At 42.8% G+C, this 25,689-nt stretch overlaps 2 protein-coding genes across 8 annotated transcripts in view; one reads left to right on the forward strand and one right to left on the reverse strand.

Moving 5' to 3' along the window:
- Positions 1-15,688, forward strand: LOC119978856 (peroxisomal membrane protein PMP34). 2 transcript variants are annotated; one of them, XM_038820757.1, is made up of 9 exons: positions 1-154; positions 4,947-5,007; positions 6,513-6,579; positions 7,667-7,821; positions 11,688-11,804; positions 14,134-14,381; positions 14,477-14,572; positions 14,655-14,734; positions 14,892-15,688. In XM_038820757.1, exons 1-9 carry the CDS (start codon positions 86-88, stop codon positions 15,037-15,039), a joined length of 1,041 nt encoding a protein of 346 aa, XP_038676685.1. In that variant the 5' UTR covers positions 1-85; the 3' UTR covers positions 15,040-15,688. The 2 variants fall into 2 exon arrangements, with proteins under 2 accessions (XP_038676685.1, XP_038676686.1); XM_038820758.1 differs by having other exon boundaries at positions 14,134-14,279.
- Positions 15,661-25,689, reverse strand: part of dxo (decapping exoribonuclease) — a 21,936-nt gene continuing 11,907 nt past the window's right edge. For 5 of the 6 annotated variants that reach the window (XM_038820754.1, XM_038820753.1, XM_038820752.1 and 2 more), the window contains exons 2-7: positions 24,480-24,971; positions 22,701-22,927; positions 20,266-20,485; positions 19,363-19,498; positions 17,621-17,715; positions 15,661-15,942 (exon numbers count right to left, since the gene is read on the reverse strand). In XM_038820754.1, coding sequence (XP_038676682.1) covers positions 15,819-15,942; positions 17,621-17,715; positions 19,363-19,498; positions 20,266-20,485; positions 22,701-22,927; positions 24,480-24,940 — 1,263 coding nt within the window. In that variant the 5' untranslated portion in view covers positions 24,941-24,971 and the 3' untranslated portion in view covers positions 15,661-15,818. Of the gene's footprint in view, positions 15,943-17,620; positions 17,716-19,362; positions 19,499-20,265; positions 20,486-22,700; positions 22,928-23,506; positions 23,545-24,479; positions 24,972-25,689 lie in introns of those variants that run through there. The other variant, XM_038820756.1, reaches the window with a different exon arrangement.

The following is a 25,689-nucleotide window of genomic DNA, read 5'->3' on the forward strand; positions in this document are numbered from 1 at the left end:
GGGGAGGAGCCCTTGGGAGAGGAAGTGTCTCTCTCTTCTCCTGCCACTTGGTGGGCAATCTTGCTTTCGTTCTGTTCGACCAAGAATGAAGGCTTCTGACGGCCCCCCGCTCGCCTCCTACGAGACGCTTGTCCACGCCGTGGCCGGGGTTGTGGTAAGTTGCGCGGCCGTGAAGTTTGAACGAACCTACATACCCCCCCCCCCCCCAAGTGGGTTCTTCCTTTGGTCAATTGCACCGTCAAAGACTCAGTCTGCCGCCCCTTGAACTGTTCTATTTAAAGATTAGTTTTAAATGTGAGCACCGAGTGTGAACTGTACTCGGGTGACACCGAATAGTTCATTGATTTAACAATGCGGAACTGTGTTGTTCCGTGTTGTGTTGAAAGGTCCCAGCTGTTCAATGCAGATTCAGACCACATCTGCTCCAAACAAGAAAAATAACATCCCTGTTCCTGCAAGTTGATAAAACTCCTCTTGGAGGGGCGAGACGAGTGTGCTGCCTGGAGTCGCCACTCACGTGCTTGAGGTAGAAGCGCGCTGACCATCACTCATCCTCACACCCAGGGTCGAGGGGGCTGCTTGCCTGCCCGGCACGCCCGTCCCACCGCCCCTGCTCTGAACCCCTGCAAGCCTATCTGCAACTGTGAAGTGAGGCTGCTGAAATGTTGGCTGCTCTGTCAGCTCCCCTGTGACTTGAGTGTTTTGGTGTGGTTTTTCCCTCTTGACGTGTCAATTAAATGTTTGTGCAGCTCTCTGGTTTACATGAAGCTAATGCCTCTTTAAACTTGGTTGGCATGGTAGCACAGTGGTTAGGTCTGTGCTTCACAGCTTCAGGGTCCCGGGTTTGATTCCCGACTTGGGTCACTGTCTATGTGGAGTTTGCACGTTTTCCCTGTGTCTGCGCGGGTTTCCTCTGGGTGCTCCGGTTTCCTCCCACAGTCCAAAGATGTGCAGGTTAGGTGGATTGGCCATGATAAATTGCCCTTGGTGTCCAAAAGGTTAGGTGGGGTTACGGGGATAGAGTGGAGGTGTGGGCTTAAGTGGAGTGCTCTTTCCAAGTGCCAGTGCGGACTCGATGGGCCAAATGGCCTCCTTCTGCACTGTAGATTCTATGATCTTGTCGCCAGTTCTAAATGTAGTATTTATGTGGAGCATCCAGGAGGCGGAGAGTGCCATGGATAGCACGTATAGAGAGGTGGTCACACTGTAAGCTAAGAATCCACAGACAGGACGGGAATGGGTGACCACCAGGCAGAGCATGAGAGCTAGGCAGGCAGTGCAGGAATCTCCTGTGACCATTCTCCTGAAAAAACAGATATAGTGCTATGAGTATTGTTGAGGGGAATGACCTCTCAGGGAAAGCAGTAACAACCAAATTTGTTGCACCACAGTTGGCTCTGCTGCACAGGGGAAGAATAAAAAGTGTGGGAATGAAATAATTATAGGGGATTTAACTGTAAGGGGAATAGATAGACGTTTCTGTGGCCGCAAACAAGACTCCAGGATGGTGTGTTGTCTCCCTGCTGCTTGGGTCAACGATGTCTCAGAGCGGCTGCAGGATATTCTGAAGGGAGAGGGTGAAAGCCAGTGGTCATTGTACACATTGATACAAACGACAGACGTTTAAAAAAAAAGGATTAGGTCCTAAATGCGTCTTATAGGGGAGGTAAGCAATAAATTGAAAAGTAGGACCTCAAAGGTCGCGATCTCAGGATTACTATCAGTGCCACATGCCAGTCAGAGTAAAAATAGCAGGCTATATCGGACGAATACTTGGCTGAAGAGATGGTGTGAGGAAGAGGGTATCAGATTCCTGGGGCATTGGGACCGGTTCTGGGGGAGGTGGGACCAGTACAAACTCGACAGGTTACACCTGGGCAGCTGGGACTGATGTCTCTGGGGAGGGAGTATTTGAGTTGGGAAGGGTTTAACAAACTGGCAGGGGGATGAGAATCTATGCAAGGAGTCGGAAAAAGAGGAATCAAGGACAAGAACAAAAGACATGGCTGTGAACAGTTTTAGTCCCCTCACCTAAGGAAAGATAAACTGGTATTGGAGGCAGTCCAGAGAAGGTTCACTACGTTGATCCCTGGTATGGAGAGATTTTCTTACGAGTAGAGGTTAAGTAGTACTCATTGGAGTTTAGTCGAGTGAGAGGCAACCTTATTGAGACATATAGGATTCAGAGGGGGCTGAGGATAGATGCTGAGAGGATGTTTCCTTTTGTGGGAGAGTGTAGGACCAGAGGGAATAATCTCAGAGTAAAGGGTCACTCATTTAAGACAGATGAGGATTTTTTTCTCTTGAGTGTAGTGAGTCTGTGGAATTCTTTACCAAGGGAGGGCTGGAGAGGCTGGGTCATTGAGTATATTCAAGGTTGAGATAGACAGGTTTTAATCAGTAAGGAATCAAGGGTTATTCGGATAAGGCGGGAAAGTGGAATTGAGGACTATATCAGATCAGTCATGATCTCATTGAATAGAGGAGCAGACTTGATGGGCTGAATGGCCTACTTCTCCTACATTTCATGGTCTGGAAAGGGGAATAAGAAAAGTGTTAGGCAGAGAAATCAAGAGCCAGAATCAAACAGGGCCTCAGTGGAAAAAAAGTGGAAACGGGACAAGAAATGTTAAAAAGACAAGCCTGAAGGCTTTGTACATTAATGTGTGGAGCATTTGCAATAAAGTGGATGAAATAATCCTGCAGATACATGTAAATGGGCATGATATAATTGGGACTGCACAGGCATAGCTGTAGGGTTGGGAATTGAAGATACAGGGATATTTTGGAAGGACAGGCAAAAAGGAAAAGGCAATGGAGTAGCATTGCTGGTTAAAGAGAAAGTTAACACAATATGTGAGGAAGGGTATTAGCTTTGGCGATCTCTATGGGTAGAGCTGAGAAACACCAAGGGGCAAAAAATGTTAGTGGGGATTGTATATAGGTGTTTGCAATGGCATTAAACAGGAAATTAGAGACGCTTGCAATAAAGGAACATCTGTAATTATGGATGACTTGAATCTGCATATAGATTGGGCAAATAAAATTAATAACAATATCGTAGAGGAGGATGTCCTGGAGTTTATATGGGGTGGTTTTCTGGACCTAAATGTTGAGGAACCTTGCCTCTCCAAGTGGAGATAGAATCTCTCCTTCAGATTCTTCTCCAGTTGTTTCCCAACCACTGATGTGAGACTCGCTGGTCTGTAGTTCCCTGGCTTGTCTCTACATCCTTTCTTAAATAGAGGGACCACATTAGCTGTTTTCCAGTACTCTGGCACCTTCCCTGTGGGCAGAGAGAAACTAAAAATTTGCGTCCGAGCCCCTGCAATCTCCTCCCTCGCCTCCCACAAGCCTGGGACTCAATTCATCCGGATCTGGGATTTGTCCACTTTTAAGGCCGCCAATACCACCAATACCTTGTCATTGCCTACGACAACTTGCTCAAGAATGTCACAATCTCTCTCCACTAGTTCGATAATTCCTCATTCTCTTGGATAAAGACATGTGAAATATTGGTTTAACACCATACCAATGTCCTCTGGCTTCACCCACAGATTTCCCCATGGTCCTCAATGGGCCCTATTCTTTCCCTAGTTATCCTCTTCCCATTGATATATTTATAGTATAGCTTGGGATTTCCCCTACGTTTACCATCTCAAATCCCCTCTTTCCTCTTTTTTTTAAGAGTACCAACTTTTTTTTCCCAATTAAGGGACAATGTAGTGTGGCCAATCCACCTAACCTGTACATCTTTGGGTTGTGGGGGCAAAACACACACAGACACGGGGAGTATGTGGAAACTCCACACAGAGCCGGGATTCAAACCCAGGTTCTCAGCACCGTAGGCAGCAGTGCTAGCCAGCGTGCCACCCCCCCTCTTTGCTCTCCTAATTGATTTCTTCAGCTTCATCCTGCACTTTCTGTACTCTACTAATACCTGTGCAGACTTGCTCCCCTTATACTTGTTAAAAGCCTCTCTTTTCCTTCTCATAGCATCCTGAATGTTTCTGGTCATCCATGGCTCTCTGGATCTGTTATACCATCCCATTACCCTAGAGGGAACCTATTGGACCTGTATCCTCCCCGTTTCATCTTTGAATGCACCCCCCCCCCCCCCCCCCCCCCCCCCCCCCCCCCCCCCCCCCCCTCCCGCAGAGTAGGTGGATTGGCCACGCTAAATTGCCCCTTAATTGGAAAAAATAATTGGGTAATCTAAATTTATTAAAAAAAAGTAACTCTTTCCAGCGTACCTTGGCCAGATCCTGCCTTACTTTGTTAAAACCTGCTCTTTCCCCAATCCAAAACCTTCTTTTGAAACTTGTCTATTTCTTTGTCCATAACAAATTTAAATTAGACCATGTTGGTTGAACCATAATGGGGAAGAAAGAAATGGCTGACCAATTAAATACATACTTTGGTTCTGTCTTCACAAAGGTGGACACAAATAACATACCAGAAATGTCGGGGAACACAGGGTTTAGTGAGAGGGAGGAACTGAAATAAATCAGTATTAGTAAGGAAATTACATTGGGAAAATTGATGGGATTGAAGGTCGATAAATCCCCAAGGCGTGATAATCTACATCGCAGAACGTTTAAGGAAGTGGTCCTTGAAATAGTGGATGCATTGATGATCATCTTTCAAGATTCTATAGACTTTGGAACAGTTCCTGCAGATTGGGGGGGTAGCTAATGTAAACCCATTATTTAAAAAAGGAGGTAGCAAGTAAACTGGGAATTATAGACCAGTCAGCATGTTGTTGGTAGTGGGGGGGGGGGGGGGGGGGGGGGATTCTAGAGTCATTATAAACACTTTAATAGCAGAGCACTTGGAAAACAGTGGCAGGATCAGACAGAGTCAGCATGGATTAATGAAAGGGAAATCATGCTTGACAAATCTACTGGAATTCAAGGATGTTCCCCAATGTTTTTTCCTCTCTGCAGGGCAGTGTGACCGCCGCAACAACATTTTTCCCTTTGGACACTGCAAGGATACGACTTCAAGGTAGGAAATTGTTACATAAATAATCCAGTTTATCACAAACCTAAAACTTGCACAGTAAAATACACCACTTATAATCCCAAATCATTGCATAGAATTATAAAGCAAAATGCACTTGGGTTGTTGCTATTTGGGTTCTTTTGTCATGATCTTATTCATTATTGAAATAGTTTTGTGATTAAAAGGTGTCAAATAACCAGTATTTCTAATTCAGCCAACAGTGTGCATTTTAAGTGGCTATGGCCGTGTTGGGAAGATGCACCAGAGTTTTATAGATTTTAAAAAAATATATATTTTTATTGGCATTTTGAATTAGAAAAACAGAGTTTTGCTTTTAAATAACAATACAATAATGGTGAATGCCAAAATAGTAGAGGCTAGGCTAAAGAACTAGGGGAGGTAATTTAGCCCATCGAGCCTACTCTGCTATTGAATTAGACCATATCTTAACTTCATTTACCTGTCTTGATTTTGAAACCCTTCATAAGATTACCTAACATAAATCAATTTGCTGCCCCCACCCCTTGGGGAAAGTGAGTTCCAAATTTTAAATGGGTATTCCTGAGGACGGCATTGTGGTGGAATGGATGCAGATTAGTAAATGGGGACATGGGGCTTAAAAGAGGTCACTGAGGTGACCTCTAGTGTTTAAAGGTGAAATAAGGATCTCAAGATGGATTTGTAGGTTGGTAGAGCTGATTTAAGAATAATAGCTGTGACAAAGGTTCATCTGGACTCGAAACGTTAGCTCTTTTCTCTCCCTACAGATGCTGCCAGACCTGCTGAGATTTGCCAGCATTTTCTCTTTGGTTTCAGATTCCAGCATCCGCAGTAATTTGCTTTTATTAAGAATAATAGATGTTCACTCACCAAGTCTAGAACATCCCTGACTCTGATAATTACTCACTGTTAAATGGTTCTCTAATTTCGTTATGAAAAACGAATTCAGCCCAAGCTCTTTTGCTGTTTTGCAACATTCCATTTATTTTCTCGGCTGTTTCATGATCATAAGATTGTTTTGGATGGAGAAGGTCCTTCAGCCCTTCTGATCTCCTGCTTTCACCTCCTCATGAAATGAACCAGTTGTCTTTATAAACAAATGAGTCCAGTGTCCTGGTCTTGACCATGTCTCTGGATAACAAAACTTTCCTTGATTTCCCTCAAACCAGCAGCATAACCCGGAGCTTGACATGGAAAAGGTTGGCTGTCAAACCAGGAATTAACATTCTGACATTGGGAGAAATCTTGAAATCTAGTTAACATATTGACGTCGCCGTACAGGCACATTTATTGAGTTTGTCTGCACAATGATGTAGTGGTTTACATCACGCTGGAGCAGATTGACCATCGGATCGGATGTATTCTAATATTATCAGCAAAGAAATTAAACACAAGTTTGTCCAGATTTTGAGGCCAATATACATACACTTTTGGCCAGTGATGTATATTGCTTAATAGTAGTCACTCTGGTTTCTAACTCCCCTCATTCTTGCCTGAATTTACTTTAGTTGATGAAAAACGCAAATCCAGCTCCACACATGTGATACTGTCAGAAATTGTGAAAGAGGAAGGCTTGTGAGTATTATGCTGCAGGCCACAGGGCCCGAATAGTCATGGCTAGTGTTTATGCTCTCCATCACTCTTCTCTTCAACCTATCAGCATATACTTCCATTCCTTTCTGCTGATCTTCTAACAACTGTATTAGTCAGTGTATTTATATGTGTTGTTCACCATGCAATGTCTTTTACATGCAAAGTAAATCTATTTGTTCCTTTTTTTTGTGTAATTGTTGGGAATTAAGTTTCAGAAATTAAGTGGCGTGTTCAAGTATGGCAGTTTATTTTGTACAAATGCAATTCAGACAGATTAAATTATGTAAAATAATAATTGGTCACTCAAAGAAGAAAGGCAGTCGATGTGTCAATTAGTATCCGGGCAGAATCGACACGATTCCGCTGTGTCAGATGAAGGGCCTTCTTAAGACAACCACTCTCCCTGTAGGATATGCACAAAGGAAAATTCCAAATCCACTTTATGCCCTCTTTTCAGATGCTGGCAGACTTTCATGAATAGGTTCCATTTACAAGTTATTCAAATAAAATAAGAAAAAATGTCTGCCAGGATTAGCTGCTCTGATTTCCTGGGTTTCCTCCGGGTGCTCTGGTTCCCTTCCACAGTCCAAAGGGGCCCAGCTGGTTTAGCACAGTGGGCTAAAGCTGGCTTGCAATGCAGAACAATGCCAGCAGCGCGGGTTCAATTCCCGTACCGGCCTCCCCGAACAGGCGCCGGAATGTGGTGACTAGGGGCTTTTCACAGCAACTTCGTTGAAGCCTACTTGTGACAATAAGCGACTATTTTTATTATAGTTGTGCAGGTTAGGTGGATTGGCCATGATCAATGCGCGGGGTTACGGGGGTAAGGTAGGGGAGTGAGCTTAGAAAAGAGTGCTCTTTCGGAGGTTTGGTGCAGACTTGATGAGTACAATGGCCTCCTCCTGCACCTGAGGGTTTCTATGATCTCTGACTGAGTAGCAAGTTGGAATGTGTTTTTTCTAATTGGTTTAGCGGCTGTTAATTACAAAATACTTACTGGTTTGTTGGCTCAGAGGGATTCACAATGTTATGTACAGAATGTCGAGTCTCCCTTTTATCTCTCTTTCAGATTGGCTCTATATCGTGGATGGTTCCCTGTCATTTCTAGTGTTTGCTGTTCAAACTTTGTTTACTTCTACACTTTCAACAGCTTGAAAGCAATGTTGGTGAAGGGTAATGTCAGGGCTACACCAAGCAAAGATCTGCTGATGGGTTGCATTGCAGGTACGATGCTGAACTGGGTCACAAGTTGCCCTATGAACAGACTTTATTATTTGAATTGCAAGGTTCTAGACACTCCTGTGGTTGACTCCTAATCAGTTGAGAACTGTGCTAGAATATCACTCCTAGGATTTGATCTTTAGTTCTTGAATAGTAATGACAAATGCTGAGAAAATAAATCTGCACAGCAACACAACCTGTATTTATATGGCGCCTTTAACTAACTAAATAAAACGTCACAAACTGTGTCAATGATACATTAGAAAACAAAATATGACAGAATCATTGGGAAATATTAGGTCAGGTGATCAAGAACTTGGTCAAAGAAGTGGGTTTTAAGGAGCTTCCTGCAGGAAGGGAGAAAGATGAAGTGCTTTGGAGAGGCAATTAGGTCCCAGGTAGCTCAGGGTACAGCCATCAATAGTGGAGATGGAAATTGTGGAGATGTACAAGAGGCCAGGATACAGTGTCACTCAGCTAGCACAGGGGAGGTGGGTGAATGAGACTTTTTGTTTTGGAAAATATTTTATTGAAGCATTTGTAATTTTCACAATTTAACATACTGACATTTCTAAAACAACCGCGTGGGCCGACGCACAAAAACACCTGTAGAAGAACAACAAACAATAAACCACGTCTCCCACCCTATCCCCAATTACCCGTATGCTAAGTTTCCTGTCCTTATCTAACATCGCCATGCCTCCTATTGTCCTCCCCCGCCCACCCTTTTCCCTTTCCCCCCTTACTACTGATGTTCAATTTTTCTTGAAGAAATCGATGAACAAATCCCTGTATTGATCCTCTCAGAGCGAACTTGATTTTCTCCAGACTGAGAAACCCTACCATATCACTGACCCACACTCCTGACTTCAGGGGCTCGGAGTCCCTCCATCTCAGCAAGATCCGTCTCCGGGCCACCAGGGAGGAGAAGGCCAGGATATCGGCCTCCCTCCCCCCCCCCCTTTGCCCCCGGATCTTTCGGCACGCCAAATATTGCCAATTCTAGACTCTGAGTTACCCGGCCTTCCAAGACTTTCAACATAACATCTGCAAATCCCTGCCAGAATTCCCTCAGTTTCAGACATGCCCAAAACATATGAACTTGGTTGGCCGGGCTACCCCCACACCATCCACATTTGTCCTCCACCTCCTCGAAGAACCTACTCATCCGGGCTACCGTGATGTGGGTCCTGTGGACTACCTTGAACTGAATCAAGCTGAGTCTAGCACAGGACGAGGATGCATTTACCCTTTTCAAGGCTTTTCCCCCACAGTTCAGTTTCCAGCTCCCCTCCCAACTCCTCTTCCCACTTCCTCTTCACCTTTCTGATAATCAATTCCGAAATCTCCGAAACCCTCCAACCCCTGTTTTTGACAGCACTTTATCCTGTAGTCCCCTCAGGAGGAGGCGAGGAAAGCTTGGAACCTGCCTCTGTATAAAGTCCCGAACTTGAAGGTACTGAAACCCGTTCCCACCCGGCAAATCAAAACTCCTCCTCTAATGTCTCCAAGATCTGAAAGCCCTCCTTGGTGAATAGATCCCCAAACCTCTCGATCCCTGCCTGCTGCCATATCTTAAGGCCCCCATCCAGCCCCCCCAGGACAAACCGGTGACTGTCACAGATCGGTGACCACACTGCCCCCCCCCCCCCCCCCCCCCCCCCCCCCCCCCAAGTCTCATATGCTGCCTCCATTGCCCCCACACCCTTAGGGCTGTCACCACCACAGGACTTGTAGAGTACTGAGCCGGCGAGAACGGGTGGGTGAATGAGACTTAATAGTGTAAGTAATAGGTGGCATGGCGGTGCAGTGGTTAGCACTGCAGTCTCACACCGCTGAGGACCCGGGTTCGATCCTGGCCCCGGGTTATTGTCCGTGTGGAATTTGCACATTCTACCCGTGTCTACGTGGGTCTCACCTCCACAGCCCGAAGATGTGCAGGGTAGGTGGATTGGCCACACTAAATTGCCCCTGAATATTGGAAAAATATTTTAAAAAGTGTAATGACTTGGACAGCAGATTTTTGAATGAACTCAAGTTTACAGAGGGGGGATCAAGAAAGTTAACTTCTATTTTGCACAATTTCACAATGCACTAAGATGCTCCTTCCATTCCTGAAACTTTACTGTGAAAATCTGAACCATTCATGTATTGGCTCAAGTGCCTATACAATAAAATAGTATTCTCAAAAGAATGGAACTTTGTACTTGAACAATAAGACTTCAGGTGGACTGTGGAACTGAAGAGAAATTGTAAGTGATGGAATGCATGATAGTGGATGGACTCAGAGAACTAGTAAAAGTAAATTCTCGAACTTTGAGGTCATGGAGAGAAAGCCTCGTCATTTGTTTTTAATTGGGTCTAGCAATTAATTACAAGGCGAGAATAGTGTGCAGGGATTTGCAGTCTGCTTTGCTGATTTTATCCATCATTGAAGGGGCTGAGCAGTACAGATAAGATATGTCCCAAATTCACTTCCTTCATTTGTTTTAAATGAGCTGAGGGACAGCCCGCTAGCACAGCGGTTAGCACAGTTGCTTCACAGTTCCAGGGTCCCAGGTTCAATTCCCGGCTTGGGTCGCTGTCTGAGCGGAGTCTGCACATTCTCCCCGTGTCTGCATGGGTTTCCTCCGGATGCTCCGGTTTCCTCTGTCATGTGAGAGTGCCTTTAAGAATTGGATGTTTTAAGAAATGTACCTTAAGAAATGAGGCTGGTCATATTACTGAAGTGATGTCACGGGGGGGGGGGGGAGCTGAGCTCACTTCGGCTTTTTGAGAGTTTTAGTTTTGAAGAAAGCTTGGGTGTGGCTGTGAGCTGCATTGCTGGTGATCTCTGCCATGAAGGACTATCTCTTAATCCTTTGGTGAAATCGGAATTGTAAAAAGGTCTCAGTATTGAATATAAAACTAATGTGCTTCTGTTTGAAGGATTTGTTAAGTCTTTTGAATGCGCAAAGGAACAGTTTGCAGGATTGGGTAGTGTTGTATTATTTTTGGGGTTATCTTTGAAGTAAGGGGTGTTAAGAGATCCAATGTTTATTTAAAAGGTTAATTTGAGTTCATGGAATAAACATTGTTTTGTTTTAAAAACCACATGTCCATAATTGTAATACTACACCTGGGGAACAAGCCATGTGCTTGAAAAGCAACAATCCATTAAAGGTTGGGGGGTTGGTTCAACTCCACGATACATTTTGGGGTTCTAAAAACACCTCTCCCATAACACCTCCCACAGACCAAAGATGTGCAGGCTAGGTGGGTTTATGGAAATAGGGCAGTGGAGTGGACTTGGGTAGGGTGCTCTTTCAGAGGGTCAGTGCAGACTCGATGAGCCAAATGACCTCCTTCTGCACTGTATGGATTCTATGGATTTTGCTTTAATTAAGGCAGTCATCAAATCTCCAGATCAAATGTGAGAATTGTTTAGAAGGGAAAGACCACTTCCAGGCTGCAAACTGTCATGCACGGTAGAACAGTGGTTAGCACTGTTGCTTCACAGCGCCAGAGTCCTAGGTTTGATTCCCAGCTTGGGTCACTGTCTGTGTGGAGTCTGCATGTTCTCCCCGTGGGTTTCCTCCGGGTGCTCCAGTTTCCTCCCACAAGTCCCGAAGACAAGCTTGTTAGGTGATTGGACATTCTGAATTCTCCCTGTGTAGCCGAACTGGCGCCAGAGTGTGGTGACTAGGGAATTTTCACCGTAACTTCATTGCAGTGTTAATGTCAGCCTACATCTGACAATAATAAAGATTATGTATGAAAGAGCAATTTAAGATTCGTATATTGGTAACACTAAGAACAATGATCAACCTGTGCTTACTAAAGCGCTGACAATGGGGATTCCTAGAACTAATACCCATTTGTTTTGTTAGGTGCGACCAATGTTTTTCTAACAACACCAATGTGGGTGGTGAACACAAGATTGAAACTGCAAGGAGCAAAGTTTAGAAAGGAGGATATTCATCAGACAGAGTACAAAGGTATTCTCGGTGAGTCGCCCCACTGGTAAATAAACTGTTTTCAGTAACTCTTTTCTGGATCAGCACTTAGGAATACAAAGAACAATTATGATGGGAATTAAAAATAGGATGTGCAAGTATGTGAGCAAAGAAAAAGAACTGGAACCCATTCACCATTACGGAGCTCAGGACCTGGGTTCGATTCTGGCCCCGGGTCACTGTCTGTGTGGAGTGTGCACATTCTCCCCCAGTCTGCGTGGGTTTTGGCACTGTCTGTATGGAGTTTGTACGTTCTCCCCGTGTCTGCATGGGTTTCACCCCCACAACCTAAAGATTAGGTTAGGTGGATTGGCTATGCTAAATTGCCCCTTAGTTGGAAAAAATAATTGGGTACTCTAAATTTTAAAAGAAATAAATTAATTGCTAGGCAGGAATGTTCCCTTCCAGTTGGGGAACACTTCAGCAGTCAAGGGCATTCAGCCTCTGATCTCCAGGTAAGCGTTCTCAAAGGCGGCCTTCAGAACGTGCGACATCGCAAAATCGCCGAGCAGAAACTTACAGCCAAGTTCTGCACACATGAGTGCGACCTCAACCGGGACCTTGGATTCATGTCTCATTACATTCATTCCCACCATCCGGCCTGGGCTTGCGAAATCCTACCGACTGTCCTGGCTTGAGACAATTCACACCTCTTTAACCTGGGTTATCCCTATCTCTGGATCTGTAAAGACTTAATTACCTGCAAATGCTCGCATTTAAAGCATTGCATGCATCTTTGACTTTGTCTATATGTATGTTTCTGGAACATACCTCTTCATTCATCTGAGGAAGGAACAGTGCTCCGAAAGCTAGTGATTTGAAACAAACCTGTTGGATTTTAACCTGGTGTTGTAAGACTTCTTACTGTGCTCACCCCAGTCCTATGCCGGCATCTCCACATCACGACTAAAGGGAGAGAGTGATGGTGTGGAAAATCACTATTTGCGTTAGTTCAGTTTGTTTCATACAATCTTGAGAATTGGTTCTGTAAATGGGCAGCATGGTAGCACAGTGGCTAGAACTGTTGTTTCACAGCTCCAGGGTCCCAGGTTCCGATTCCCGGCTTGGGTCACTGTCTGTGTGGAGTCTGCACGTTCTCCCCATGTCTGTGTGGGTTTCCTCCCACAAATCCAGAAAGACGTGCTTTTAGATAATTTGGGCATTCTGAATTCTCCCTCTGTGTACCTGAACAGGCGGCGGAATGTGGCGACTAGAGACTTTTCACAGTAACTTCATTGCAGTATTAATGTAAGCCTACTTGTGACAATTAAGGTTATTATTATAATTGTAAGCAGTATTGAGGTTGGTTTTCCCTTCCCTCTCCAAACCATCGTACCCCCAATATTTGAAAACCAGATATTCTAGCACTCTGATCAAACTGCATGATCAGGTTAGAATGTATTAGTCTGTAGTTCCTCATTTTCAATAGGAACTGAATTAGGGTTTGACTGACTGGGAAAGTAGATTAAGAGTAGATTATAATCACAATTTCTGTTTTACTGAAAGAGAAAATCCAATTGTTTGTTTTATTTTATGAGATTATTTAGGTAAATTATGAACTGTTTAGTTTTGTACATTCACTGCCTTTGGTCCACCTGCCGCAGCAAAATCATAGCTCACCGACTGCCCAAAGCTCCTTGTGATGAAGTGCCAGAGACCTTGCCCATTGTGATTCTCACCCTTTCTCTTGTCTCAGTCTGGCGCTTGCCCCTGTTTAGAATTGGGAACAGTGTGGCCACTCGCTCAATGTGCATATCTGAACCAAACTTGCACGTTTCAAATATTAAAGTAAACAAAGTATAATTTTAAAGAAAAATAACTTTCATGCATAATGTTTTCAGCACACTGGTGATGGAAGTTAGTGGAATTTGATCTTTAAATCTCTTGATCTAAACAATTAAACAGCTATTGATTACCTTCTCTTTGGTTTAGTTGAATTCTAAAGGCAAGCTCCCAGAAACCCTCATTTAACAGGGATCCAATACAGGATTGACCAATTCTGAAGGGTTTTGATGGAGTAGTGATGGGTTCCAGAATCTTTACCCAGAGAGTGGTGAGAATGTGGAAGTTGCAACTATAGGAAGTGGTTGGGGCAAATTGTATAGATCCATTTAAAGGGGAGCCAGAAAAACACAAGGGAAAAAATAATAAGAGGGTTATGGAGTGTTGGCTCAAGTGGAACATCAATGCTGGTATAGATTGGTTGGTCTAGAGTTTCTGTACGATGGGGAGTGGGGGTGTAATTAGCATGCAGTGGGTCAAACTGTGGGGCATGTTGGAGGGACAGTGTTGTCAAACTTAACTGTCCCTTTCTCTTTAGATGCCTTTCGACAGATCATTACAAAAGAAGGTCTGGGAACTCTCTGGAATGGGATCCTACCATCCCTTGTCTTGGTCTGTAATCCTGGAATCCAGTTCATGTTTTATGAGGGGTTGAAACGAAAAGCCAGCAAAGCAGGGCGACGGGTACGTGCAGCGAGTTTAGCACTTTCAAGCTCGTGGTCTCGCTGCCCGAGTAGTAATATTTCAATGACAGAACTGGAGTCAAGTTTTTCCTCCTTGAACTATGTGAGGACAGATGATGATCTTTCTTGCATCAAAAATCATGTTAATTACAGCAGCATGACAACACTTGACTTTAACACGTATGAATCTCTCTGCAGATACCGTCCTTGGAAATATTTATGATTGGAGCTATAGCAAAAGCGATTGCCACAACAGTGACCTACCCCTTGCAGATTGTGCAGGCTATATTACGGGTATGGAGAGCAAAGTATACAGATCAAATATCAGTAATTGCACAAATGTTTTTTCCTTTACTTTATCCCCCTTCTTTTGCAGTTTGAACCGAATAAAAGGTCAAGGAATACTTCTCAGGAGAGCGTCCGTGTGGTTATTGACCTGATATCTGAGAGGATTAAGTAAGATCCGGCCCAAGACATTATCTGATTTGCAGCATTGAATTTTGCGCTGCTCGTGCTAGCAAGTTATCGATCATTTCAAACAAGCTTCTGTAATTTTCAGTAAATTATGTGCAAGGAACGTTTTTAAATGATTTCTTTTTCTTCTTGTTAACAGGAAAGGTGGTTTCTCAGGGCTCTACAAGGGTCTTGAAGCCAAGCTACTTCAGACAGTTTTTACCGCCGCTCTTATGTTTCTGATCTACGAGAGGATTGCAGGGATTACCTTCAAAATCATGGGATTATCGAAGGTGGCCAAGCACTAAGCGAGAAATCAGAAAGCTGATCCAAGTACTGCAGGGAGACCATTTAGCCTCTGATTTGCAGCAACATAGGAAAACTGTGCTGTTAAATGATATACCCAATATAAAGTACAGAGTTTGAAAAGCTGTTGCAACACTGAGGAACACAAATACTGAGAGATGTCATTTCAAAGACAGCATAGGCCATAATGTAGCCACTGGGTTCATTTACTTTTCCACAAATGGCAAAGCCGTGGGGTGGGGGGGTGGATTCTAGTTCCCATGCAGGATAAAACTCTTGTGGATGTTGGGTGAAAAAGTGAGCACTTTAAGAAGTATGGGTGTCTCTGTGGATGTTTCCATACTACATTAATTTGTAGCACTGTGCTTCTAAGTTGTATTTTTATTACAAGTCACTGCATGTAGTCCAACCTATTGACTGAAATGGAGTTGTCGTGAAGAACCTTGTTTTTTTTTTCAATGTCTAGAATGGACACAGAGGGAAGTTTATAGAATGTGCCGGCTCAGATGTTTGACTGTTACGCAATGTGGACTACAATAGTTTTTTCAAAATAGAGAAGTTAACTGTGGAAGTTGTATGTTATTGAAGCAAAGCAAATAAAACAGACCGTTTCCATGGCTGGGGAAGGTTACTTGTATTTTAAAACTTTTATTACGAAGACTATGTACATTTTTAAAGTGTCACTTTGTACAGTACTGTAAATTAAAGGACAGCAGTTCAGCGTTACATTTCCTTTGATACTCAGTCAGATGATGGGATTGTTTTTTCCAGCCACCGTGCTCTAGCTACCTTCCTGTAGCGTCATATTATCCACATACCAATCTGGTATGAAAGTGTATGTGTGATCTGTGTGCACTGTATATGAAATATCTTTACCAGGCTCCCAGGAGAAAAGGGTCACCATCCTAAAAAAAGTTAGAGAAGATCAATTGGAGTGTTTTAGAAAAGAACCTTGGCACCATTTCAATGCACAGTAACTACACAGCAAGTCCCCATTCTGTTGCTTTGCTTTAATGTGCAACATGTAATGTCAATTGGTTTGGTTTTAAAGTTGTTTCCAACTGGTCTGATCTAGGGCTGTGTGACCCAATTAGTGCCATTTTGGAGTGGCCAGTGTTCTGATCCCTAACCCACCTCTCACTGCCGGCCCTCTGGCTTGTGCCCTCTCCTACTCCCTGACCCACTCTCTGGCTTCCAACTTGCCTCCTGCAGATTGAAACTGCTCTTATCTTGTTCTGCTCAATTCCAGAGTCCTTGCTCACAGTGAGAGCTCAGGAGAGGGAAGAAGTAAGTGGGAGAGTCTGGGTGCGGGAGGCTCAGCGAGAGGGATGGTCAGAGGCTGCGAGCCCAGCAGGTTGGCGGCAAGGGGTTGGGTTAGGGAGCGGGAGAGGCTTAAAACCCAGAGGGTCAGCAGCAAGAGGGTGGGTTGGGGGGAGGCTGAGCGCTAAGAGGGTCGGCAGCAAGTGGGAGGCTCAGGAAGCAGGATTGGCAGTGAGCCAGAGGCAAGTAGAAAATTAGTATTTTTATTGTTTAACTTTTAAAATACATTTCAATTACCAATATAAGAATTTAGCAATCTGTAGTATCTCAACCTATTTTTAAATTTTTTTTTAGAGTACCCAATTTATTTTTTCCAATTAAGGGGCAATTTAGCATGTTCAATCCAACTACCTTGCACATCTTTGGGTTGTGGGGGGTGACACCTAGCAAACACGGGGAGAATGTGCAAACTTCACACGGACAGTGACCCAGAGCCAGGTTTGAACCTGGGACCCTGGCGCCGTGAGACTGTTGTGCTACCACTGCACCACCGTGCTACCCTATGTTTTTCTTTGATAAGGAAGGTCCAACGGAACTATCTGAAGGTTTTATGACATTGGTTTTAATGGGAAAATCTGATTCGCTTAAATACATGTCCCTTAATGTTGCATTTTTCAGAAATGCAAACACAACTTTTAAGTGACTTACTTAATTGTATTGGCTGATTAAACTCATTGGATCAGTTGTTTCAGAAAGGTCTATATCCTTTGGGCTTCCCTTTATTAATATGGTGAGCAGAGAAAAAAATAACCAGAATGCATTTATGCATTTTAGTACTAAAGTTACTAAGTCTTAAGATAAAAGAGTAATGGTTGAAATAGTATTTATTTACCAAAACATTTATTTCATCTGTTCCTTCGCTATCTAATCTTTTCCTGTTGGTGAGGTTTTTTAAAATAAAACTTTGCAGAACTTGCACAGTTCTGTAACCCAGCAACAGTTCACAGAAATCCATTTCTGATTGGCTGAAATCAATATTTTTAGCCAATTGGACGTTTTGAAGTTTGACCTGATTAGGCTGATTAATTTACTATTTTCCTACACTGAATGTGTTAGTTCGGTGAATTAAAAATCATTGGACTGAATAGTTGCTTTGTCCATACCAATTGCTGTACCCAAGATAAAAGTCAAGATAGACTTTTAAAATTATATCTACAAATGCTCTTGCAAGCTCTTTTAGAACTATGCTTAATAATTGAAATAACCCCTTAATTAATCTAGAAAGTTTACAGAATTCTGAAGGAGAACTAAATCAATTCCTACCGGTGATCATCTCGGGTCACTATCTTCCTCACAAAGGACAGAAACGCGTTGCAGAAATTTAGACACACTGCAGGCTTCCAGCAATTCCGTTCATTCTGTTCGAGATGGGAACAAAATGCAAGTGCCTGTAACCTTAAGTCTGGCATAAACAGAAGGGCAGTGCTCCTGTAATCATTGTTACATGAAACTCTAATCCCAGGTATACAGAAATAGGCCATTGACCTTATTACTTCAAATCCGTGAGTTTGTGGTACGTGTCCAAGTTATTTAATGTTCGGAGGACAATGAACCATCATAGATGGGAATCAAACCTCTGGAATGAGCATAGGCCAAACACAGTATCCCAACTGCTGATCTATTATAGAGTGAGAATCAAATGTGGGATAACCAGTTCATCTCAGTCTAGATCCTGAAGGGTCTTGACTAGGTGGCTGTGGAGAGGATATTTCTGTTTATGGGAGAATCTGGAACTAGGGGGTCGCCATTTAAAACCGGTGAGGGGACTTTCTTTCTCCGAGGGCCGTGAGTTTTTGGAGTTCACTTCTTCAAAAGGCAGTGGAAGCAGAGCTGTTGAATATTTTTAAGGCAGGGGTAGATAGATTCTTGATGAGCATGGGGGTGAAAGGTTATCGGGGTAGATAAAATGTAGAGTTGAAGTTACAATTTTATTGAATGGCGGAGCAGGCTCAAGGGGCTGAGTGGCTGACCTCGGCTCCTAATTCAGATGTTTGTAGCCATCAGGGTAGAGTAGCTTTCACTTGGCTTAGTTAAAGCAGCCTCCATTGGGGGAGGAGGGGAGCAGTGGAGCCCCTTCTGGAGGGAAAGGTACTTCCTGGAAAAGGGCAACAAATCCACTCTATCCATCGTGGTCCAAAAATATGATTTGAGATCCCATCAAGCTTGATTAAAATGCTGTTTTTTAAATAAGAGCTATTGTTTCCTCCATACTAATTGGAGGTCATTACTGTTACAGGGCCATTTTGCACTTGGGTTTCCTTATAGAAATTATGTAAATTAATTATCTTTGGTCTGCTCAAATGTTAAATAAGGATTCTGATCTATTTTTGTTTATGTCTGGGAAGTTCCAGTTTTCAACATCGGTAGAAATTCTATACAGAACCTCACTGACCGATTACCTCAGTATATTTACCACATCAGTAAGTGATGGGAGTGTAGGGCTGAGTTATTGTGAACCTACATTATTTAAGAAAGTGCATTTGCTGTCTATCACAAATTGATTGTCTCCACTCTGAGCTTACCAGAAACTACACAAAGACTGGGACAATTTGGTTGTTAATTCCATAGCATCTCTAAAGTGCAGAAGGAGGCCATTCGGCCCATTGGTGCTGCACCGATCCTCCGAAAGATCACCCTTCCCAGACACTCATCACCATTCTATTCTCGTAACCCACCTAACCCACACAGCTTTAGACTGTGGGAGGAAATCCACACATAGATAGATTGATCATTGGAAATATCTTCTACGTGCAGAAGAACATTGGGCAGTGTTTCAGGAATCGGATTTTTGTTCATCTGTTTCGATACCCCCTTGCAATTCTTTTCATTAACGCGCGTTTACTCCAATAGTTTTGTGCTAATTCTGTGGGTATCACTGGTAAAAGCAATGAATTGGAAAACATCACTGTTTTGCTTTTTATTTTTTTCCCCCAATAGTTATGCAGCTGCTAGCCCACAACTTTGAGAATTATTCTGAAAATTTAATTGAGCTTAAACATGCAAACCTTGACGAGGTGATGAATCTTCATTGTTTCAAAAGACTGAAGCGAAACCACCACTCCATTATCATCTCTAAAGCCTGCAATTATCCGAGGTACTCCAGGCAGAAAGGACTGTGCCCACCATTTAATCAACTTAAATCTGCAAAGATAAGGTTGACTAGTCAGAAATTCCAAATACCTTTGCTGCACCCATTGTCGAGATGCATCTAATTTAGTAAATGTTACATTTTGCAACGGGAGCTCTTGTAGATAAAACAGGACTGCAATGGAGAAGTTTATTTTTTAAAACAGGTACGCTTTACTTATATTTTTCCTTCATGTGATCATTCAGCTAATGAACACACTCACAAACATCCATCTCTGCAGAGTTGCCATCTTCTCCCCTTTTGAGGTGTCACTCTTTCTTTTGGCTTCCACTTTTTTAAAAAATTGGAATTAGTCCCGCCAAGGATTTGTATAATCTGCATCTCTGTACTGAGCTGTTGCGTCTATTTTCTTCACCTATAGCCATAATTGACACCAATCCTCTTCAGGTGTTTGAGGTGTAATTTTGAAAATGTATCAGTAAAAGACCAAATATAAAACAATTATATTATTTTTTTAAAGTATTATTTGTAATTTCAGAAATGTCTGGGAAACAGTTCAGTTCCACTCGCATGGATTTTTAAAAAGCTGCAGCAATTTTATCCTGAGCTCACACTGTAGCAGAGCACAGATGTGGATACTTACTATTCATAAGATTCTCTAAAACGGCTTCAGTCAAGCATCTCAAACAACACTGCAGCTGTGCCCTGCAGGTGTTTACAGGAATATATTCATTAGCTGGATGTGCAACACACAGATTGCCACTTAGAACAGTTTAATTTAATCTTCCTTGTGGTGATGCAGGAGGCAAAGGCTACCAACCTGTGAAAATTCCTCTCTTGGTTTGGACTGTAAATCTCCCTGCTCGTTTTGAGTTCCACATAACACTGTGGGGCCTTTAACCGTGGGTCAGAATCATCTTTGCAGTCTACCTCACCAGAAAACACGAGTGAGTGGCCATTCAGCCGAGTTCGAACCACGCAACAAAATGCTTCGTTGGTGTTTACCACGCCTTCTGGATTAGGATTGCCACCTGGTTTATCTGAAAGAAATACTGTGAATATTAGTAAATTTTCCAGTTTCCTATCCTAATCTTGTTATACTCATTCCTGCTGGGGTATAACTCTAAGAGAATCAGTAGGCCTTCAGTACTGCATATGTGGCTGTTTTTAAAGAAGCGTACAGCTGCATATTGTTTTGCTGACAGCAGACAATTATTATTTTTCTTAGGAGAGAAACTCAAGGCCTGTTATTAAACTCTAACTCCGGCCTGCTCGCTTTTCTGTCTTTTTGCTAATCTAAAGAATGCCTTTTGTCCTAGATACTGCTTACTGTATCATATAAATTGCTTGCCTTACCTTTGTAAAGCGGGGACATTTGCAATGACTGTGGTCTCTCTAATCCCCCCACGAACTTTGTGTTACATAAAGGACCTTTGGCAAAAACTCAAAGTGCTGACTTATAATTTCTTCAACATGCTGCCTTTGGTCTTCTCAGTGGTAGAGGTTGTGGGTTTGAAAGATGTCGTGAAATAAGACTTGGCAAGTTGCTGCAATGTGTCTTGTAGATGATACATACAGCTGTCACTGTGCGCCACTGGTGTAGGGAGTGAATGTTGAAGATGGTGAATGGGGTACCCATCACGTGAGCTGCTTTGTGCTGGATGGTGTCAAGGTTTCTGGAGTGTAGTTGGAGCTGCACATTGTATAATCATCAGCGAATATCCCCACTTCTGACCTTATTGCCTGCTATTTGATCATGTTAAGTGCTATCTATACAAAAGAAAAATGCCGTGGATGCTGAAAATTTGAAAACAGAAAATACTGGATGGGTAGTGTCAGCAGTGGGTGAAACAGTTTTTAAAAACAAATTTAGAGTACCCAATTTTATGTTTCCAAGGGGCAATTTAGTGTGGCCAACCCACCTAACTTGCACATTTTGGGTTGTGGGAGTGAAAGCCACGCAGACACTGGGAGAATGTGCAAACTCCACACAGACAGTGACCTGGGATCGAATCTGGCCGTAGGCAGCAGGGCTAACCACTGTGACACCATGTCGCCCCCGGGTGAAACAGAGTTAACGTCTGAAACATTAACTACATTCCTCTCCTCCGAAATGCTGCCTGATCTGCTGAGTATCTCCACTTTTTTCTGTTTTTATAACCAATATCTGCATATGTGCATATTCCAGTGGTGGTCATTGAATAGCAATCAAAGTGCCTCAGATGCTGCCCTGCCTGACATCAGTTAACTCCACACACACTAGGATCTTTATTGACCTACGACAAATTAGATTCAAGTACGATTGCCAGACAATTACAAACAAAACACCTTTTCTTTGATAGCATGGTCGTTCAGTAATTATCTGGGCAATTCCGTGAGGAATTTGTACACCTCTGTCCGTGGTATCTTTGTAACCATAGTTCTGTTCCTAACAGATATCTGTTCAGCATTTTTCAGACAAACAACATTGGCTGCACCTACCATTCAGTAACGTTGAAAATTCAATCTTCTTGTCTTTTAAAATGAGTTTGGATAAGCACCATCTTTATTCGGATTTCAGTAAAGTGCAATAATGGGAAAGTTTCATTCTCTATCTACTTGCACTGTGAAAAACACCCAGCAACACAGTTATAGATTACGTCCTTTCAAACTTGGTTGTGGTTGGAGAGACTCTTTTCAACTTTATAATACGGGGTTGAAACATAGCTGCAGGTGATTTAGTGCAAGAGAAATGTGAAATAATTAAGAATAGCATAAAGCATTATGTGTCTAATAAATGCAATTTTCCTCCAAATAGCACATGAATGTTGATATGTTAAATAAGCTGGTGACATTCACATCAATAGGTGATCAATGTGCCCATTTTTAACTTCTCTATAGCAAATAATACAAAAATCAGCTTGTTGCTGAAAAGATAAAGTTACCTTTTTAAAAATAAATTTAGAATATCCAATTCATTTTTTCCAATTAAGGGGCAATTTAGCATGGCCAATCCACCTATACTGCACATCTTTTTTGGGTTGTGGGGGCGAAACCCACGCAAACATGGGGAGAATGTGCAAACTCCACACGGACAGTGACCCAGAGCCGGGATTCAAACCTGGGACGTTGGCGCCGTGAGGCAACTGTGCTAATCACTTGCGCCACCGTGCTGCCCGTAAGATAAAGTTATCTTAATTAATTTAATCTAATCATTGCAATCCTTTGACATCTAGTCTCGTCCAAAGCAATGAAAGGTTTGGACAAATCTCTCACCTGCACACAAATACTGCTCAAACTTGTATCCTCCATACATCAACTCCTCCTGCATTTCAGTCCGCTGCTCTCTCTGCCGTCTGGCTTCCTCGGTCTCTACCTCACTCATGTAATAGGTTCCATTAAATCGAGTCACTGCCAACAGCCAGCCCTCCCGGTTCTCATAAGGGGTGGTTAGAATTTTAGTCAGGTGCCCTCTCCATGTGATGAAGTCTGTACGTAGCTGACTGCAAGTAGAAATGGACAATTTCTCAAACCAGCAAAACACACACGCACTCACACAAGAAACCACCCCCCCAGCACAGCTGATCTCTTTCCATTGCTAAACAGCCCAGGTTAGACAAAGGTAGATACTGTAATATTGTTATTGACTATAATAGTTAGGATGTGCACAATCCCCTGCTTATTCGTCTTCGTAAAATATGAAGTGTCTGTGTGGGTTTGCTCCGGATCCTCCTACAGTCCAAAGATATGTAGGTTAGGTGGATTAGCCAAGATCACTGTGTGCAGTTACAAGAATAGGGTGGGGGAGTGGGCTAGGTAGAGTTCTCTCTGGAGGGTCGGTATAGACTTGTTGGGCCGAATGGCCTCCTTCTGCACTGCAGAGATTCTACAGGATGAAGGGCAGACTATTGAAATTTAGGAATGGAGTCTAATCTATGAAGGTGAGAATACTGTAATATTTCATTTAGCTTCTGCACTTTTTAAATAGATCTAAGTTTCATTAGAATTGTAATCTTTTAAAGAAAAACTGTTTTGTCTGGAAAGAGTTATGACAAGAGTTCATCAAGGAAATTTCAACTCACTCCATTTTCTCAACAGATGTTACCCGAGTGACTCCTGCATTTTCTTTTGACAGGTTTTATTCTCCCTGCAGTAATATTGGAAATTGTAGTTTTAAGGAGCATTCATCACATAACTGCTAACCCTTGGCTTCACAGCACCCCTCTGATTATAGTGCAATGGCAACCCGAATACAGTTAGAGCTCAAGGTGACAGCAGAGTATGATTCCCTGCCAGAGTGAATCTCACTTTACTCTGCAATCAGTTCAAGCCTGAATTCCTGATTTTCACAACACGAGTTCAGTTTCGTTCACTTTGCACCTTGTGTTCACTTATTGGGAAAGTGTTCTAGTCTAAAGGACCCATCGGAACATAAAGCATAGGGAGAGAGAATCAGAGATTTAGGATCATATTCCTTTAACTGAAAGGCTTTCAGGTCATATAACTCTACACAGCCACAAAATGCTTAGCTACTATAGTTCCAGGCAGAAAACTGGTTACTTATGGTGATATTTTCATACAACTTTATATTGAACTAAACATCTATATAAATAAAAATGTTACGTCTGCTCGCATTACCTGATACAGGAGGATGGGATGGCATAGTAAGCCTCTTGGACAGACACCGGCTCTACCATCACCGGAGCCTGAAGGTTAAATGTTTCCTCTTTATGTAAAGTATTAATTTTTGGTTTTACAGCTCTGGGGCCAAGGTTTGAATGTATCCCCAGCCGATTGTAAAGAGTGATATAGAAAATGAGCTGGATCAGTTCCTGGTGGCAAAGTAGGAGGTCTGCTCCTAATTCAACACTAAACTGCACGTCCACCTGTTGTGGATTTGGGGGAATCTGAGGTGGAAACGGAGGATATGGTTCAGGGCAGTATCAAAAGGAACATCACTCTGCATTTATCTGCAGTGTGCTGGATGAAAAATGTTCCATCCACTCAGGATCCTTGCTAGAAATATATTATTTCACAGCAAACATCACAACTTACTTTGACAAAGCAGGTGGTTTGTCATCCCCAGACAGCATAGGGAATTTGTGTTTGTTCAGTAGTATCCACTTCAGGATATGGTCCAGCTTTTCTTTAATGTTATCATTCCTTTTGATGTATCTGTCTTTGTAACCATCCCGCAGATTGAAATTTGGATTCTTGTTAGTGGGTTTCACGCAGTATCTTAGCTGCCTGGCATCATGGTAGAGGTGGCGACGTGAATCTAATGAGAAGCAGCCAATCTCAACAGGCTGTCTGTAATCAGGAAAGTTCTTGTCATAAAAGTCTGGCTGTACAGGAAGGACAAGTTCACAATTGTCCTCACTGTTTGTGTGTGAAATACATCGTTTATCAGTATCCGTCCTCAGTAATTTGATCTCGCTCTCTTGTGTATCACTTGCTTTTCGTTTAAAGTCTTCCCTACTAGATGATTCCCTACTGGTGTTGAACTGTCGATCCATATTGTCACACTTTTTGATTTAATAAAAAAACCTGCAAGAAATCAAGAAGAATAAGATGCAATGTAATCGACAGAAAGTAGCAATGTTGTGTGACATGTTTAGTTCAGACTTAGGGCGGTTGTTTCAGCAGTTCAATTGGAAGGCAGTATATAACTAAGCAACAACCATAAAATCCCATGTTTGATTGCCAGTCAATTAGTTAATTAAACAAGGTCTGATGATCGAGTTCACTGCCCCTGGGAGGGAAAGAAAAATAATTAGCCAGGGTACCTGGTTACCATCCAGTCACCTGTTAGCAGTAGGGTGTTTGGGGTGGGGGGTAGACCTGCCTACAAACTCTATTTTTTGACAAGAAGAATGGATAATTGTAGAACTACACCCCAACTTTAGTGGTTGACTTCAAAAGAGGACAAAAATGGTTTTCATTCTTCCATTCATCTAGGTTTATTTTCAATTAAATATGTTCTACCAAGACGAGAAATAGATATACATTTAAACTGAGCAAGCAGGCACACGCACGCAGCAGACTCGATGGGCCAAATGGCGTCCTGATGATTCTACAAGCAGTCACATTTCACACACAGTATATTTTGAATAACCTAGCGAGGGCAAGGACAATAAAACCAGACAGGTAATTAAAATGAGCATGCAATTACATTGTACTATCCTGTACCACAGTTAACAATTTTATAATACCATCTCTCAACTTCCATAATGTGGAAATGCCGCCGTTGGAGTGGGATGGGCAG

The sequence above is a fragment of the Scyliorhinus canicula genome, chromosome 15 (assembly GCF_902713615.1).
Source record: "Scyliorhinus canicula chromosome 15, sScyCan1.1, whole genome shotgun sequence".
In the NCBI taxonomy this organism is placed as follows: domain Eukaryota; kingdom Metazoa; phylum Chordata; class Chondrichthyes; order Carcharhiniformes; family Scyliorhinidae; genus Scyliorhinus; species Scyliorhinus canicula.

Coding starts and splice junctions, on each gene's coding strand:
- LOC119978856 (XM_038820757.1), top strand. CDS start 86: ATGAAGGCTTCTGACGGCCCCCCGCTCGCCTCCTACGAGACGCTTGTC. Junction 7,822..11,687: donor GCTGATGGGTTGCATTGCAG/GTACGATGCTGA, acceptor TTGTTTTGTTAG/GTGCGACCAATGTTTTTCTA. Junction 14,382..14,476: donor GTTTTTCCTCCTTGAACTAT/GTGAGGACAGAT, acceptor ATCTCTCTGCAG/ATACCGTCCTTGGAAATATT.